At 47.0% G+C, this 19,403-nt stretch overlaps 1 protein-coding gene across 14 annotated transcripts in view; it reads right to left on the bottom strand.

The window, feature by feature from the left end:
* Positions 1–19,403, bottom strand: part of LOC123757971 (serine/threonine-protein kinase 11-interacting protein) — a 230,940-nt gene that overhangs the window by 54,649 nt on the left and 156,888 nt on the right. For all 14 annotated transcript variants that reach the window (XM_045741990.2, XM_069338840.1, XM_045741994.2 and 11 more), the window contains 2 exons: positions 13,532–13,675; positions 3,243–3,415 (listed from right to left, as the gene is read on the bottom strand). In XM_045741990.2, coding sequence (XP_045597946.2) covers positions 3,243–3,415; positions 13,532–13,675 — 317 coding nt within the window. The remainder of the gene's footprint in view (positions 1–3,242; positions 3,416–13,531; positions 13,676–19,403) is intronic.

The raw sequence follows: 19,403 nt of genomic DNA on the forward strand, positions 1-19,403 counted from the left end.
AAAAACCACGAACCAGTGTCTGGCTGAAAGAGACACCAGACCACATAAGCTCACCTGCAGAACGTAGGCACGAAGGTGTCATGACACAATGTGAAGAATACAAATACAAAAGAACGAGACAGGACCGAAAACCAAGAAGAAGCACAGAAGAGGACCAACAAGCCCTAGAAAGGACTGGAGGGAAGCAACACCGGAAGACGACAGATGTTCCAATAATACGAGAAGATGCGAAAACCTTCCCGAACCTTCGAGAACACACAGAAGCAAGCACAAATCATTGAAGGCACATAATGCACAGGAGCACCCGAGACCAAAAGTCATGCAGAACCCCGAGAAGAGGGGAACATAACGGAGTAGTCAGGTCCCAAAGAAGAAGGGCGAGTAAACGGAGAAGAGGACCCACCGACAGGATGGAACTGACGGACCCAAGGGGACAAGGAACCGAACCCAGGGAGGGGCCGACGCTCAACAACTCGTGCGTAGAGGAGGGGGGGAAAGGAAACACTCAACTCCCCGTAACTGCAAGCCACCCTCAGAGGGTGGTCCAACGGGGTCCGAGGACTCCCCCAAGTCAGCCCCTTTCCAGCCCCAGGAACCCACATGGCAGGCCCCGGGGCCGAGCCGTCCCCCCAAAGCCCCAGCCTCACACGAAAAAGCCGGGGCAGCCTCGGGGCTTCCAGGGAGAAAATCACCTAGTGCGTTGCCACCACCTGAACTTTACATGCAATGCCCATGCTGCCTGCACCCGCATAGTCAGCATAAGACTGGGTAACCGAGTCACAAACAAGCAACAAAACTCACAGGACTCCGGGCCGAAGGTGCCACCGACCCCACAGGCAGCAGACGGAGGCAAAAACAGGGAGAATCACTTTGAGACAAGGGGACAGAGCAACCCTTGAACTCGCACAAAGCGAGGGAGAACTCCAGGGTCATATCCATCGGACCCACGCATGCCCATGGGTATTCCCAGGGTCTCGAGATGGAACTCATGCTCAGGGAAGCCCAGGCAGGGTACTGCTAACCGGCGCCAAAGTCTACTAAATAACTTTCTAAGAACTGAATCCCCGGGACAAGTACACTCATGGGGTCCTAGCAGGGGGAACTACCAGAAGAAGGACGAGTACACAGGGGGCAAGAACCAAGCCAGACCCCCCCCCCCAAACAGGCAGGCAGGCAAAAAGAAGAAAACCCCGCAAGAGGACAGCTTGCCCAGGTGGAACAGAGCCGGCAGTACCCCGCGCCCCTACTAGTGCAAACTGCCCCTTACCCTAAGGCGAACAAGGGAGACAGAAAACACTAGCACACAAAGGGCGACCGAAAACCAAGCAGTAAACGGCCTAGCAGGGGCAGAACCCAAGGAACTTGTGGAAGGTGGCCCCAAGCACAGTACTTACAGGGCACCTAGGGAAGGAAGCCCTAGGTGCATGCAGCCTGAGTACTGGAGAATCACTCCTGGCTCACGCACCACCTAGAAGACAGTCATCACACACAACCGTTGCCTATAGTATCAGCCTCAGAACTGAGAGAGGGAATGCCGGCGCAGGGGTCTGTGGCTCCCCCTTTTCCCTCCCGGGGAGGGGGGAGCTGTGCAGACAGTGACGCGGCAATGTGTGACGTCATACTAGTTTGCTCGTTTCTGTTCGGGGAGTTCTCCACTTGTTCTGCTTTTTGTAGCAATTTTCACCAGAATAGGGGTTTGTTTTGGGATGCTTACCTTTCTGGGTGCCTGACCAGGTTGGTGGCAGACAAAGAATGCTTCCAACCACATGGGGGTTTCTATAGGCCATTGAACCCCGTGCCTCTTCTGAGGGGGGTAGGTTCTGGCTCGTGGTCCCTGGTAAGCCCACAGAACTCCATACACATGACTGATGCCAAAGTCTGACACTAGCGTATCATCCCAGATAGCTCCTGGGAGCCGACGAAGCTCTCCCCAGAAAGAGGCGTTGACAAAGCAATCTTCGGGGGGTGTCTGCTCCACTCGAGCTGTTAGGCGTGAGTTGCCATAAAGATATTATTACCTAATTATTTCAATGTCTCTGAATGATTTCTTCTAATTTTTTTTACAGTAATATTATTCAAAAGTGTGTTGTGTGATATATTTATATATGTAATAAAATGTGTGAATCATCACTATACTCAAAAGTATTGTGATCATATTAGTGATTCAATTATGTTCATAAAACAAATAGTTTTGCTGTTATTATACTATATACACAGGTTACAAAGGTATACAGGTATACACAGGCTATTACACTATATACACAGGTGGCCACACACAACTGATGCTCCCTCTCTCCCTCACTGGTTCAAGGCAAGATGCACCGACATTCTTCCTTCAAGTATACTGTTTGTGGTGTTATTACACTATATACACACACACACATTATATATTAGTATCTACATGTTTTGTTCACCATAATTGTTCAACTAAGCTTTTATAGTGCCCAAAGAGCATAGTGGGCACCCAAACATACCATGACAAGTCATGCAGATGATGCCACTTCCTTCACCAAAATGGCTTCTCCCAACACTCCTTTTGTTGTTATTACACTATATATATATACATGTTATATATAAGTATCTACATTTGTGTTTGTCACCTCACCTCACCTCACTCGCCAACATTCTCCCACCATACTGTTTTTGCTTTTATTCAATATATAGACGCTATATATAAGTATCTGCATGTTTTATTTACCATAACAAACCACTAAGCTGGTATAGTAAGTGCAGACAGCAACAGGTGGCCACACAGATTTGGCAGACTACGTTACAGCCCTTCCACGCTCAACATTACTCCTTCCATAGCACAGCACAAATTATCACAACAATCCTCTTATTATCAGAATCCTGGTCATTTTTATCAGTCAGGGGTCTTCTGTAATACAATCAGCGCTAAATAATATCAGTTACATATATTTTTGACATTTTTAGGCGATGCTATGGTCACAAGCTGAACAGCAGTGCTGTGAGCTCATGCTGCGTGCACCAGCCTTGGTAGGTCACTCGGTACTGAGGCTTTCACACCCGAGAATGTTGTCCACGATTTTTTTTTTTAAATGGAGTCTGTTTACAAGAGCCCTGAGGAAGATGATGTGAACCCTGTGTAGCCGCGGGCCGTTTAAATCTTGCGCAGTACTCCAAAATGTCATATGAAAGGGTGCGCACTTTTGCGTCAGTTACTCAATACGTCATATGAAGTGTTGTGTAGTTTAAGGGTTAATTCACAAATTGATTCTTACCTTAACAAGCCCTATGAGTTGTTCTCCTGGTTCATGGAAGAGAAGAACTTCACAGTGAAGCTTTAGCCGGTGGTCGACATCGGCAAAGTCTTCATACGAGTATCGGATGGGATTGGAAATCCTGTCAATGCCCTCGACTTCTGTAACTTCCTCCCACCACAGCCAGTAGTAGCCTAGAAACATATGATTAGACACTAATAACAAATGTAATATAAGAAAATACTATTGCATAAAAAAACAGCGTTGAACGTAATGAAACCCCATTTTCTGGGCGAGTCCTGGAGGCTCCCTGGAGGTATCCAGGCTGAATGGATATGAATAACTTTCTGGCATCAGTCAATATTAATATTTTTGGGGGTGTGGAACGGATTAATTCAATTCCCTTTATTTCTTATGGGAAAAATCGTTTCGACTTACGATATGTCTGGGAACGGATTACCATTGTAAATCAAAGCCCCACTGTACATTGGTTGATACAAAAAAGTTCTTAGAGGTTATGCATCTCTTGAAGCTCCTCTGCTTCCGGACAGGAATCGAGGATGCAGCAGGCCTTTTCCCTCTGGATTGCCACCGAGGTGCTGAAACAAAAAACTGGCAGCCCTTGGGTCTCTGGTGACATGAATGAGCCTGGAGCCCAATTTCTTGAGAAAACCCAATGCACTCTTACCCGAGGGGCCATGCGTCTCAGATGCTATGGGAACAAAGGTGTATTGACCTTCCAATCGCCTGTAGTTGGCTGATTTTGCTATTTCCCTGTGGTTGGCCACCCCACCTGCTTATTCACCACCATAGTGTACATAGGTGTCAGCCAGGGGTGGATACATGTGTGTAGTCCCACACCAACTGTTTGCCCCTTTTCCAAGGGTATAGTGATGCCATCAGGGTGAAGTGCGGAGTCATCCGGGTTTTGGTCCCCTAGGATGCGAGGTTCTCTCTGCTGAACACTGAGCTGAGGCAAGGTTCCTCATGATGAAGTCATTGACCTCGTTGTGTCTTGCATGCTAGCCCTTTGTGCTTCCACAATGCAACCCATGCAGTCCATATTGGTCAGCTTTCACCCTGTTACAAATACACTTGTATTCAATGTGAATTGGGGGCACCAATGCAGAGGGCCACTGATACATGAAGGGATTCTGGATTTAGATGTGTGCCCATTGCCCATTTTATATATTTATTTATATAAATAAATTTAACCACAACCAGGTCCTAGTGGTATTCAGGCAAAACGTAGGAGAGAGAGTACCCCAGAGAAAACATCACTGAATGATGTGATAATGGAAGGGGACTCCCCTTCCAAACAGTAAAACTCTCCTCCTCCCCCCCCCCCCCCCCCCCCATCACCATCTTCCATATGCCATCAAGAGCCTTCCATGAAGGTAAGATAAACTTCGGTACTGTATTGTAGTTAGAAAAAACATTGTATTCAGTATAAAATGTATTTATATGTTAATATTTTGAAAAGTGGGGAACGGATCAATTCAAATCCCTTTATTTCTTATGGGAAAAATCGCTTCAACTTGCGATCTGTCTCTGGGAACGGATTAGCATCGTAAGTCGAGGCCCCATTGTATATATATATATATATATATATATATATATGTTATGTATGTATGTCCTTCTGTTTGCCAATGTATGCCTCACCATCCCTCCAAGGAGGGACAAATCACTTGCTTCCTCGGTCCTGAGGGTGATAAATGAATGCCCAAGGGGGGATAACCTAGTTCGCCTGCCTCTCCGAGCAAAACACACCCACCGCAGAAATGGTAACAACAACATACCGGAAATGTACAAAATTAGAGCACAAATCACCAAGAAAATTGAAGAGGGAAATACCACAAGTGCTATTAAGAGCCCTCACCAGTGACGAGAAAATTGCTCCTCGAAACTCAGCCACAGCACGAGCCCTGCAAAGCAAGCACCCACCCAAAGCCCCTCATGGCGACATCATCATTCCGCCATCAGCCGACACCATTTCAGACCCATTAACCGTTGGTGAATTTGAGGTCTACAAAGCAGCCCTTTCTTTTCCACCTGGGTCAGCAGGTGGCTTTACAGGGTTAAAACCTCAACACATCAAGCAAATGTTAAATCCTGTGGTTGGTGATGCTGCACAAGATCTTATGGAACTCACAAGGTATGTCAACATGTGCCTGGCTGGTGATATACCCAAGGTCATCAGGCCCCTCTTTTTTGGTGCCTCCCTCTGTGCTCTCAAAAAGAAGGATGAAGGAATCAGGCCAATCGCTGTTGGCAACACTCTCCGACACCTGATTGCCAAGGCTGCTACGAGGGTTGTCAGCCAGCAAGTGGCTGAATTGCTGAAACCAATCCAGCTAGGATTTGGAATCCCCCAAGGCTGTGAAGCGGCTGCCCATGCAGCACGAGCATACATACACATTTCTGATGAAAAGGCCCTGCTCAAACTGGACTTTAAGAATGCCTTCAACATGGTCAAAAGAGATGCAGTACTTTGTGCCGTACATCGCCATTTCTGGCCTCTCTACCCGTTCATACTGTCGTGCTACAGTGGTGAGTAAAAACTGCTCTTTGGTGAACATGAAATCAGATCATGTGAAGGTGTTGAGCAAGGTGATCCTCTTGCTCCCCTTCTCTTCTGCTTAGTCTTAAAAGAAATCACCGAAAGCTTGTCCAGCGAGTTCAACATCTGGTTTTTGGATGATGGCACTATAGCTGGCACCGTAGACCACCTCTTGGCAGATATCAGGAAAATAAGGGAGCAAGAAGTAAGCCTGGGTCTCGTCCTGAACCCTTCCAAGTGTGAAGTAGTTTCCTCCAACCCAGACATCGTAGCTAGAATAAGGTCTGCCTTGCCTGGAGCCCATGTCATTAGGGCCAAGAACAGCACCCTCCTTGGAGCCCCCCTCGGGTCTAATGTCATTGAGGAGATCCTTGACAAGAAAATCGCAGACCTTAGGAGGATGGAAGACAGAATAGGTGACATCGATGCCCACGATGCTTTTTATCTCCTCACCAAATGTCTATCCCTTCCGAGGCTAACCTACTTTCTGAGGTGCGCCCCATCTTACGACAACAGAAAGCTTGAAGAGTATGACCTCTTACTGAAGACCATGTTGGAAAAAGTTGTTAACCTCTCCCTCAACGAATGCCAGTGGAAACAAGCCACTCTTCCTGTTAGGCTTGGTGGCTTGGGTGTCCGCACCGCCACCCAAATTGCTGTCCCAGCCTTCCTGTCTTCCTCCTCAGCATCAGATGACCTGGTTAAGGAAATTCTACCTGACACCCCGAGTGATGTAGCAGAGATACAGGACCCTCACTACACGGAATGCGACACGAAATGGGGTGCCATGGCAGACCCAGCACTCGGACCAGCCATGCCGAAAGCCAGAAACAATCCAGTTGGGACAGCCTCATTGTAGACAAAGAAGCCATAGCTTTGCTGGAGGCAGCAACAACCCCCAGTGATCGTGCCTGCCTCACAGCTGTGCAGGCTCCCCATGCAGAGGACTTCCTTTTGGCAGTCCCCATGTCTGCGACAGGCACACGTCTTGATCCGCAGGAGCTCCGTATTGCAGTCGCTCTCCGACTTGCTGCCTCTATCCACACTTTTCATAGGTGTATTTGCGGCGAGGCAGATGCTGACGAATATGGATTGCATGGCCTGCACTGTGGAAAATCGAGTGGTCGGCACACTAGACACGACAAAGTCAATGACATCATTAAAAGAAGCCTTGCCTCTGCTCAGTGTCCAGAGGAGAGAGAGCCCCGCAACCTACTGAACCGTGACTCTGTTAGCTTTGCCAGCCGACCAGACGGAATCACACTGCGTCCGTGGAAGAGTGGCAGACAGTTGGCATGGGACTATACTTGCGTATCCACCCTGGCAACCACATACATCAACCCCTCTGCCGGCACAGCAGGAGCCGCGGCGACACACACAGAAAGACAAAAGTCAGCCAAGTACAGGCAATTAGATCATCGGTACAACTTCGTTCCAATAGGGTCTGAGACCCTAGGCCCATGGGGTGAGAGTGCAAGATGGTTTCTTAAGGATCTTGGTTCCAAGCTCATTGACACCACAAGATACCCTAGAGCGGCAAGTTTTCTCTTTCAGCGCCTCAGTGTCGCGATCCAGAGGGGAAATGCCCGCTGCATCCTCAGTTCCTACCCGGCGTTGGAGGAGTTCGAGGAAATCTACAGCCTCTAGGAAGCGAACTTTTTCTTGTGTCCTCTTAATGTTAATTTTTTGTATAAAATCAGATATATAACTGTATAACTTAACTGCGCCAACCGAGTATTCTCGGTCGCTGGGAAACTGCACCAACCGAGAAAACTCTTTTTGACTTTTCATAACCAATTCTAAATGTGTACGAGGTTGGTTGTGTACGAAATGGACTTTTAGGACCTCCAGTGAGAGGCAGCCATCTTGGAAAAAATTCCCAGAATGCCCTAGGGCTGCTGGCTAGGTTAGTACTGAATGAGCCACCATGGGTGGCGCACGCGCCTCTGGCTCCCAAACACCTGTCCGACGCGGTGTTGATAGATAATGCTCTGTTGGTGAAATTCAAACCTTATTGTTTGAAGAACATAAGGGTCATAATATTGGGGAAGCTAGGTGCAATAAAGACCTAACACAAAGGTCGGATGCAAGTGATACAGCACCTATGAGGACGATACAGCCAGCGCATCCAGTTGTAGCTCTGAGCGTCACCCTTGCAATCCTATGCTATTTATTTAGATGATACATAGATGAATCGTTTTCTGTGTTCAGTGATGATGCATCTGATACAAATAGCATAGAGGAACAGTGTTAGTGGCTTCCATGGTGGTGTTTTCCATAGATATTTTCAAGAATACCTGAATCTCTACCTAACTACTTGAGGTATGCTGAATCTTTTCTTGTGTGGGACCATACAAAGCGATCTTTTCAAGACTACCTTACAAATTGATCTTTTCCTATAATCTTTTCAATACTACCTTATGCTTTACAAGCTTGGCTACATACAACTTACAAGTACTAAAGCCAAGGGTGTACGTGAGTACGTTATTTGCAAGCACACAGAATGAAGAAACAGGAAGTGAAAATTTATCTGTACCTGGTGCACTGAGAGCGAAGTCGCGCTGTGTATCCATGGACTACTTCGTTGATTATTACTCACTTCTGAAGTACTGAGTGTGTAATACAGTGTGTTACTGTGTAAATAGTGTGTGAAACTGTACATATTGTAATTTTAGTGAATTTTTAACAGGTAATATTGTGACAATAAACATTTATTGTGGACACATTACTGACATATGTATCACAGTTCCAGGGAACATTATGAACGTTCTACTGTATACATATTGTAAAGGACACAAATATGCACCATATACGATAAAAAAATCAAATAAAACCGCATTGGAAATTACATAAAACAAATAATTGAAAATATATTTGTGGCAACACCCGGTGCTTGAATGGCCCGCGTGACTGTGTCTGGGTGATTCATCCATGGGCGACCAGGCCCTGATGACGTCATAGCGCACCTTGTCCATGTCCCCACATTGGCGCCAAAGTAAGTGGAATTTGGTATTTATTTTTACATAGACATGTTCAGGGAAGAGAATTTATCATTTTATGAAGAAAAAAGAATTTTTTGGGAACACTTTATATCATGCGCACCGGGGGAATTTCACAATAAATTCTGCACAGCACAGTGGTTAAATACTTTCTTATATTAATACATCTTCAGAAGGAGTGATTTAAAGGTCAAGTATTGGAAATATATAGGCAGGAGAGAGTGGTGGAGTGAGGTGAGGTACAATGACAAATGAATGGGAATTAGGTGGACCCAAATATGAGCCACATAAGAACTGTAGAAGGCCAATTAGCCCATATGATGCAGCTCCTATTCATACCCACCAATAGGCCCACACATGGATAATAAAAGCATAAGATAGTAAATATTTACAATGAATTAGTGAGACAAATATGTATCAATGATCCTACTCAAATCACCCTTTAATTGATCTATCACAAATGGATCTAAGTTATATAAACCACTGCTAATGTTCAAATTACTTTCTTTTGTAATCTGGACCAAAGCAGATTCAATTATGTTCCTGTTATAAGTGATTTTACAATTCGTTATTGAAGAAGCTATTTCCCAATCAATTTGGTGAGCATCATCTGACAGATGAACAAACAAAGCATTAGACATGTAAGACATGGCCAATGTGTGTGTGTGCGTGTGTGTAATTACCTAAGTGTAGTTACAGGATGAGAGCTACGCTCGTGGTGTCCCGTCTTCCCAGAACTCTGTCATATAACGCTTTGAAACTACTGACGGTCTTGGCCTCCACCACCTTCTCACTTAACTTGTTCCAACCGTCTACCACTCTATTTGCGAAGGTGAATTTTCTTATATTTCTTCGGCATCTGTGTTTAGCTAGTTTAAATCTATGACCTCTTGTTCTTGAAGTGCCAGGTCTCAGGAAATCTTCCCTGTCGATTTTATCAATTCCTGTTACTATTTTGTATGTAGTGATCATATCACCTCTTTTTCTTCTGTCTTCTAGTTTTGGCATGTTTAATGCTTCTAACCTCTCCTCGTAGTTCTTACCCTTCAGTTCTGGGAGCCACTTAGTAGCATGTCTTTGCACCTTTTCCAGTTTGTTGATGTGCTTCTTAAGATATGGGCACCACACAACAGCTGCATATTCTAGCTTTGGCCTAACAAAAGTCATGAACAATTTCTTTAGTATATCACCATCCATGTATTTAAATGCAATTCTGAAGTTAGAAAGCATAGCATAGGCTCCTTGCACAATATTCTTTATGTGGTCCTCAGGTGATAGTTTTCTATCTAGAACCACCCCTAGATCTCTTTCTTTATCAGAATTCTTTAAAGATTTCTCACATAATATATAGGTTGTGTGGGGTCTATGTTCTCCTATTCCACATTCCATAACATGACATTTATTAACATTAAATTCCATTTGCCAAGTGGTGCTCCATCTACTTATTTTGTCCAGGTCATCTTGAAGGGCATGACAATCATCTAAATTTCTTATCCTTCCTATTATCTTAGCATCATCAGCAAACATGTTCATATAATTCTGTATACCAACTGGTAGATCATTTATGTAGACAATAAACATCACTGGTGCAAGAACTGAACCCTGTGGTACTCCACTTGTGACATTTCTCCATTCCGATACATTCCCTCTGATCACTGCCCTCATTTTTCTATCAGTCAGAAAATTTTTCATCCATGATAGAAGCTTACCTGTCACTCCTCCAATATTTTCCAGTTTCCAGAACAACCTCTTATGTGGAACTCTGTCGAAAGCCTTTTTTAGGTCCAGATAGATGCAGTCAACCCAACCATCTCTTTCCTGTAATATCTCTGTGGCTCGATCATAGAAACTGAGTAAATTCGATACACAGGATCTTCCAGATCGAAAACCATACTGTCTGTCTGATATTATATCATTTTTCTCTAGGTGTTCTACCCATTTAGTTTTGATTAGTTTTTCCAATACTTTCACTATTACACTTGTCAATGATACAGGTCTATAATTGAGGGGGTCTTCCCTGCTGCCACTTTTGTAGATTGGAACTATGTTAGCCTGTTTCCACACGTCTGCTACGATTCCTGTACACAGGGATGCCTGAAAGATCAGGTGAAGTGGAATGCTGAGCTCAGATGCACATTTTCTCAGAACCCATGGTGAAACGCCATCTGGGCCAGCTGCTTTGTTCTTACCGAGCACCTTGAGCATTTTTTCCACTTCGTCTCTAGACACCTCTATGTGCTCTATGTTGTTCTCTGGAATTCTTATTGTATCTGGTTTCCTAAAGATCTCATTTTGTACAAACACACTTTGGAACCCCAAAGCTTGCTTAGCTAAATGAACTTGGAATTCAGTTCCTGAGCCCCTTATGTACTCTGTTACCTTCTTCCACTCCCACCCACGAGACGGGCACGGGGGTCCACTCCCACCCACGAGACGGGCACGGGGGTCCACTCCCACCCACGAGACGGGCACGGGGGTCCACTCCCACCCACGAGACGGGCACGGGGGTCCACTCCCACCCACGAGACGGGCACGGGGGTCCACTCCCACCCACGAGACGGGCACGGGGGTCCACTCCCACCCACGAGACGGGCACGGGGGTCCACTCCCACCCACGAGACGGGCACGGGGGTCCACTCCCACCCACGAGACGGGCACGGGGGTCCACTCCCACCCACGAGACGGGCACGGGGGTCCACTCCCACCCACGAGACGGGCACGGGGGTCCACTCCCACCCACGAGACGGGCACGGGGGTCCACTCCCACCCACGAGACGGGCACGGGGGTCCACTCCCACCCACGAGACGGGCACGGGGGTCCACTCCCACCCACGAGACGGGCACGGGGGTCCACTCCCACCCACGAGACGGGCACGGGGGTCCACTCCCACCCACGAGACGGGCACGGGGGTCCACTCCCACCCACGAGACGGGCACGGGGGTCCACTCCCACCCACGAGACGGGCACGGGGGTCCACTCCCACCCACGAGACGGGCACGGGGGTCCACTCCCACCCACGAGACGGGCACGGGGGTCCACTCCCACCCACGAGACGGGCACGGGGGTCCACTCCCACCCACGAGACGGGCACGGGGGTCCACTCCCACCCACGAGACGGGGACGGGGGTCCACTCCCACCCACGAGACGGGGACGGGGGTCCACTCCCACCCACGAGACGGGCACGGGGGTCCACTCCCACCCACGAGACGGGCACGGGGGTCCACTCCCACCCACGAGACGGGCACGGGGGTCCACTCCCACCCACGAGACGGGCACGGGGGTCCACTCCCACCCACGAGACGGGCACGGGGGTCCACTCCCACCCACGAGACGGGCACGGGGGTCCACTCCCACCCACGAGACGGGCACGGGGGTCCACTCCCACCCACGAGACGGGCACGGGGGTCCACTCCCACCCACGAGACGGGCACGGGGGTCCACTCCCACCCACGAGACGGGCACGGGGGTCCACTCCCACCCACGAGACGGGCACGGGGGTCCACTCCCACCCACGAGACGGGCACGGGGGTCCACTCCCACCCACGAGACGGGCACGGGGGTCCACTCCCACCCACGAGACGGGCACGGGGGTCCACTCCCACCCACGAGACGGGCACGGGGGTCCACTCCCACCCACGAGACGGGCACGGGGGTCCACTCCCACCCACGAGACGGGCACGGGGGTCCACTCCCACCCACGAGACGGGCACGGGGGTCCACTCCCACCCACGAGACGGGCACGGGGGTCCACTCCCACCCACGAGACGGGCACGGGGGTCCACTCCCACCCACGAGACGGGCACGGGGGTCCACTCCCACCCACGAGACGGGCACGGGGGTCCACTCCCACCCACGAGACGGGTACGGGGGTCCACTCCCACCCACGAGACGGGTACGGGGGTCCACTCCCACCCACGAGACGGGTACGGGGGTCCACTCCCACCCACGAGACGGGTACGGGGGTCCACTCCCACCCACGAGACGGGTACGGGGGTCCACTCCCACCCACGAGACGGGTACGGGGGTCCACTCCCACCCACGAGACGGGTACGGGGGTCCACTCCCACCCACGAGACGGGTAGGGGGTCCACTCCCACCCACGAGACGGGTACGGGGGTCCACTCCCACCCACGAGACGGGTACGGGGGTCCACTCCCACCCACGAGACGGGTACGGGGGTCCACTCCCACCCACGAGACGGGTACGGGGGTCCACTCCCACCCACGAGACGGGTACGGGGGTCCACTCCCACCCACGAGACGGGTACGGGGGTCCACTCCCACCCACGAGACGGGTACGGGGGTCCACTCCCACCCACGAGACGGGTACGGGGGTCCACTCCCACCCACGAGACGGGTACGGGGGTCCACTCCCACCCACGAGATGGGTACGGGGGTCCACTCCCACCCACGAGACGGGTACGGGGTCCACTCCCACCACGAGATGGGTACAGGTCCACTACCACCCACAAGAATGGAACAGGATCCTCTACCACCCACACAATGGGTATGGGGTTGCATAATAAATGAACAAAACAAATGAAAGTGATATGTTAAGTCTAAGATAATTACACACACAAATCCTAATAGCACGATGCACCAAATGAACAAATCCACAAGTGCCGTAACGAGGGTATGAACATACGTCCGAGAGGATCCCAGACGCTGCCGTGACCCTCGTCACGGCCCTTTTGGATTTGTTCCAAGATGATGATAACAATTGCACAGAAAAATAAAAAGAGTAACTCACCTGTAAGAGTATGCAAGAGAGACTGAACCCACGAAGATATACTTCGTGGTGTGCTGTTTTCGTGAAATGTTATGTCATCCTGAATACTTGTCATTACGGCCTTGTGGTGAAGAGCAGGAAATGCAACTCCATTCTTTATGGTATCTGTTATAATAAAATGCTGTCTATGACTGGTGTCCTTATTAAAAAATTAATATATTATATGTTTTATATTTTAAAATTGCACATATTTAATATAACTTATTTTATTTAAAACTTCATTACACAAAATGGGTTACAACATTTGTTACATGCAAGGTACACAGCTAGTTGTCACAGGTTGTCGAGTTCTTCCAGCTCCTCAGATGGTGGACAGGAACCATGGATGCAGTGTGTTTCCTCTCTACAGTATATTACCACACTAAGTTCTGAAAGAAGCTGGCAGCTCTAGGGTCTTTTCTTGTTTCAATTAGCTAGAACCCAACTCCTAAAAACTAGTGGCATTTTTACTCAAGACACCAAGTGTGTCCGATGCAATAGGGACAAAATTGTAGTGGTGATCCAGATCTCTGTATTTATGTGACTTGGCTGCTTCCCGGTGTATGGCAGTGCTGCCTGGATGTGAAACACTGAAGTGAACACAGGTGATTACTCAAGTTGAAATGCACGTGTATTCCCACACCAACTGTCTACCATTCTTCCAGGGGTTCACTGTGATCCAGTCTAGATAACCAACAAGCTCATCAGAGTTGTAGGACATTAGGTAATAGAGTACTCTCTCTGCTGGACAACTGGCTATTGTGAAGCTCTTCTTAAAAATGTCATTTAACTCTCAGTGTCTTGCATGCCATCCTCCTGCGCTTTGGCAGAGCAGGCCATGCCGGCTGTACCTGTCAGCCACATTTTATATATTTTAAATTTTAAGGTTTATATATTTTATATAGCCTGAAAACTTTAAAGTTTTTGGTCTATAACTGTCTTTTTTCTTCATAACTATCTGTAACAATGTGGGGATTCTTTATTTTTAACAAATAGTATTGTGTTTTATTAGCCACGTATTTATATGAAGTTGTTAAATGTTGAAGTGACTATGTTTTGGCCTTCAGTCTGTTACCAAAGTACATTTCATAACTCTTCATATTTTGTGTGATTACAGCATCTTACTGTATAAGATTTTCTGTAATCACTGGGTTAAGTGATTATCCTGATGAGTAGCAATATTTACATAGTTCATTAAACCGAAGATGGTTAAGAAATAGCCAAGCACCTGTGCTACCTGATGCTGGTGTATGTCTCTCATAAGGTTGCAATACAGCCTTATTTTCCAGGACACATAATGGATTCAGGTGTCAAAATTTGTGTCCAGGAAGAATTTGATATATTTTCCAAAAGTCCAAAATTTTTGCATCCATCACTTAAAAATTATACACATATACATACATAATATATATTATAATTATATATTATATATATTAGTATATTTTGGTAGCAGTCTTTCTTGTAAATATATGTTGTTAAATATGACCGAAAAAGTAAGATTAATAATTCTAACACGAATTTTTTCAATATTTCTTATGTTTCTTTTTACTGTCGATGGTAATTGAAAAATCAATTCTCCAAAATTCATTTTTATTTCTAGTCTGACGCGACGCTTGAACGCGTTTTGTAATAACTTATTACATTTTCAAAGACTTTAGTTTACACACACACAACTGTAACCTGAAAACACTAAACATTTTTTTTACTTATGCTAACACTTAAACAACTTGTCTTATATACTCGCATTTGGGGTGAGGTGATATGTTGCAACAGTTCTGGATGAGGTGAACAAACTTTTGACCAACACAAGACAGAACATGGAACATTGGGTATTAATTGGATAAATGAGAGGGAAGAATGGAAGTAACTGCAAAGGGCCTATTGGCTCATACTTCCTCTTGATGCTTCTATATTGGTACAGAGTCTTGAAGAGGGTAGAATATAGTTGTGCAATAATTGGCTGTTGATTGCTGGTGTTGACTTTTTGTTGTGTAGTGTGTGACGATAATCTCCTTCAAGAGATTGAGCCTGCTCTTCCCTCCAAAAATACGTCGCAACAAATATATAAAACTACTATGGAAGAAATGTCCAACAACGACAACACCACCAGCAAGGTTTGCCAGAGCGCAAACGTATGCAGCCAGGGACACCTGCTCAGACTCAAACCGCCAAACTACCTGTCTTACTGCCGGCTCCTCGCTGATTGGTCGCCGGTCTGGCTGCAACTGCACTCACCCCCCCCATACTACTTGATGTCTGGGGCCGCCACGACCTCAGTCCTCAGAATATTCCGTGCTTTCACAGTTAACACTTCTCCCTGCTAGACGTAAGCTTTGGCGTACGTGTACTGAGAGAGGTGATAGCTTAAAGCCAATATTCCAGCACCTCTCATTTTTGTATATTGCACTTCTTGTTATTTTGCTCACTTGTCTTAACGTAACTTTTCATTGTGTCATTTAATTATTCTTATTATTTTGATTGATTGATTTTATTATACGAATTTGTTTGTCCATTTTATACATGTTTTGTTTATTTAACGTAATTAAAATTTCATTGTTAAAGTTTACTTGTGTTTTGTGTGTCTTCTCCTTACCTTACCACAGACGAAGTTCCAGATTTTCTATTTTTTTTAATACTATGTGACGAGGCCATACCCCTAGCTTTGAACAGCCGAACACCAACGCGTTACCGTCACATATTATATGGGGGCCTGTCCGGGATCTTCACTCAGGTACTGGTGCCAAGTGGTAATTTATGGTAAGCGTATTTAACTTTGTTAACGTAGCTTTACTATTTTTCATATTCAATTTTATTTTTTATAAGGTGCGGTGTATTGTGCATTACGAGAGTAACATATAGTGAAGGTGAGACAACTTTGGATTACGTGGTGACTGTAGGCCGCAGTCATACTCTTAATTGGTCATCTCTCCCTCCGTGTTATTACTCGTGTTTACCATCTTTGTCCCTTGGATATTTCTCATTTTTGACAGATCATCATATTGGTACCCTGGTACTGTGGTCTGCCCCGGGTCAAGAGTACCCAATCTTCTGCAATCTGACTGTAGGAGGACAAAGAGGGCCATAGTTCCTCTAGCTCGAACTGTAGTTGCTGAATTGGGACCTCAGCAGCAGTTCTCGTCACCAGTTGACACCTCGCACCCCTACACGTCAGTCAGAGATGATGATACATACAACGGTAGGGAATTAGCTTACTTTTTCAGAGCACAAAAGTTCGCTAATTCTGTAAGTATCATATTAAATTCAGTAGGAAAAACTTGCTTTATGTCCTATAGAGACTTGGCAAGGTATGCCTACATCCTTGGACTACCAATTTTACTTTTGAGACAATTAACTGTTTCATTTGTTTTCGAAACTCTGTTTCATCTGTTAGTAGGATTTTCTTGCCCTTATCCTCTTACATGAGTACCGGGTACAAGATTTCCTGCGCCCTTGATTTAATTTAATCATTTAACATCTTGCACTTAACTTTAATTGTTAAAGATCCCACAGGATAGGTATCAGTTGCCACGTTGTCCTGTTTCTGACATTCACTATTGAATATTCGTGTATATTTATTTGCTACTTTCACCATGTTTCGTCTCCAAGCTTTCCGTGCAAATCCAGCAGGTGAAATAGGGACTTTAAGTCGTGCCAAGAGGACTGAATTACAAACTCTTGCACATGAGTATCAACTAGAAGTTCCCTACCAAGCCAACAAAAATGACCTATACAACCTGTTGCTGGATTACTATTTAGAGCAAGGTAAGATAGACTCTGAAACTCATGAAACTTACTATATTACAGATAAAACTGATTTGGCGACGATGAAACTCAAACTAGAGCTGGCCAAGATTGAAGAACGAACAGCTGCCATACGGAGGGAAGAACAAGAACGAGAAATCATCCTCAGAGAACGCGAAGCTGCTTTGAGGAGAGACGAACAAGAACGCGAGGCCGCCTTGAGGAGAGAAGAACAAGAATGTGAGATTGCCTTACTCCAGGAGCGGGAACGCGTACGGCTTGAAACCAAACAACGCGAGTTGGAAATGCAACGCGAACATGACAAGCAACAAGCGACTCTGGCTCTAGAGTGTCGTCAACGCGAAATCGCCTTGGAAACTTCACACTTCACTCAACGCCAGCAAGCTACTGCCAATCTTCCCGTCAGTTTTAATATATCACATGCAAGTAAGTTAATGCCATCCTTTGTAGAAGCAGAAGTTGATGTGTTCTTTACCACCTTTGAAACCCTTGCTAATCAACTCAGTTGGCCTGTCGACCAATGGGCCACTCTTCTCAGAGTCCATCTTACAGGTAGAGCTGCAGTCACACTCAGTACTTTGGCGTCTGAGAATGACTACCACACTCTGAAACAAGCAGTGTTGGACGCCTACCTCCTCTCTACTGAAAGTTATAGAAGGAAATTCCGTGACCACCTGAAGGCAAGTACCACTACCTTCCTCGAGTTTGCTAACACGAAACGGAGGTATTTCATGAAATGGCTGGAAGCAGCACATGTCTCTACTTTTACAGAACTCGTCAACCTGATGCTTGTTGAAGAATTCTTGAGACGTGTGCCGCCTCCTGTCCGCCTCTACTTAGCAGATAAAGAAGAAACCGACTACCTGAAGTGTGCTAAGTCGGCTGACACTTACAGCCTCATCCACCGGCTGACACCCGAACCATCCTCCAGTAAGAAGTCGTGGTACAGTTACGAGAAAGTGAGCCCCGATCAAGCTGGTTCGCAACTGTACTGCAAGTATTGTAGACTCTATGGACATACCATAGACAAGTGTGGTAAGTCTCAATACAAGGGAACCACTGACCCACAAAAACCCAAACCAACTCCTCCTAAGTCCGGTAAGCCTGTGATGAATGTTGGTGTTAATGTCAATGATCTTTCTCTTTTCAGTAACCACCTGTATACTGGAACTGTCTCTGCCAACGGTTCAAATCCGGAGGGACGTTTCAAATTGAAGATCTTGAGGGACACAGCGGCTCTTCAATCGATCATCTTGAAGTCGGCTGTGCCCAACATCACCTACACCGGAGAAACTGTCTTCATCACTGACCTCACTGCTACCACTCCATACCCTCTCGCCAGAGTCCACCTGGATTGTCCCTACGTGAACGGAGAAGTCCAAGTCGCCGTCAGGGAAAAGCCTTTTCCCATGCCTGGAGTGCAACTTCTCCTAGGCAACGACTTGGCAGAAGACCTGCAACCGACCAACCTGATCGTCATGGACAAACCCCAGGTGTGTAACTCTGTGCCAAGTAACCCTATTCTAGAGTATGTTCCAGCAGAGGTTCAAGAGAGTGATGAAGTTTCTCCTCCGGTTCTCGTGACCACCCGTGCACAAGCCGCACGTCCACAGCCAGCTAACTCTACTGCTACCGCTGTCCCTCAAGACCCTCAGAAACTCCCCCCGCATCTGACCAAGTTGGAGTTCCGTAAGTTGCAGAGGGAAGATCTTACTTTAACACCATTGTTTTTCCAGGCTGAGACTCAACCCGACAGTATTCCTGGGTTCTTCCTAGAGAACGACTTGCTCTACCGCAGATATAGACCCAGTAAACTGAAGGAGAAGGACGATTGGGCCAACATCGAACAACTTGTGATTCCCACCAGCCTGCGGCCCACTATTCTACACCTGGCCCACGGAGCGCTCTCCCACTACGGCTTCAACAAGACTTACCATGGAATTCGTCAAGACTACTACTGGCCAGGTATGGTAAATAACGTCAAACAGTACGTAAAACAGTGTCATACATGTCAGATGGCAGGCAAACCGAACATCTCCATTCCCAGAGCGCCACTGATTCCCATACAGGTGCCTGCGGAACCTTTCCACAG

Source organism: Procambarus clarkii, chromosome 40, assembly GCF_040958095.1.
Source record: "Procambarus clarkii isolate CNS0578487 chromosome 40, FALCON_Pclarkii_2.0, whole genome shotgun sequence".
NCBI classification, from domain to species: Eukaryota; Metazoa; Arthropoda; class Malacostraca; order Decapoda; family Cambaridae; genus Procambarus; species Procambarus clarkii.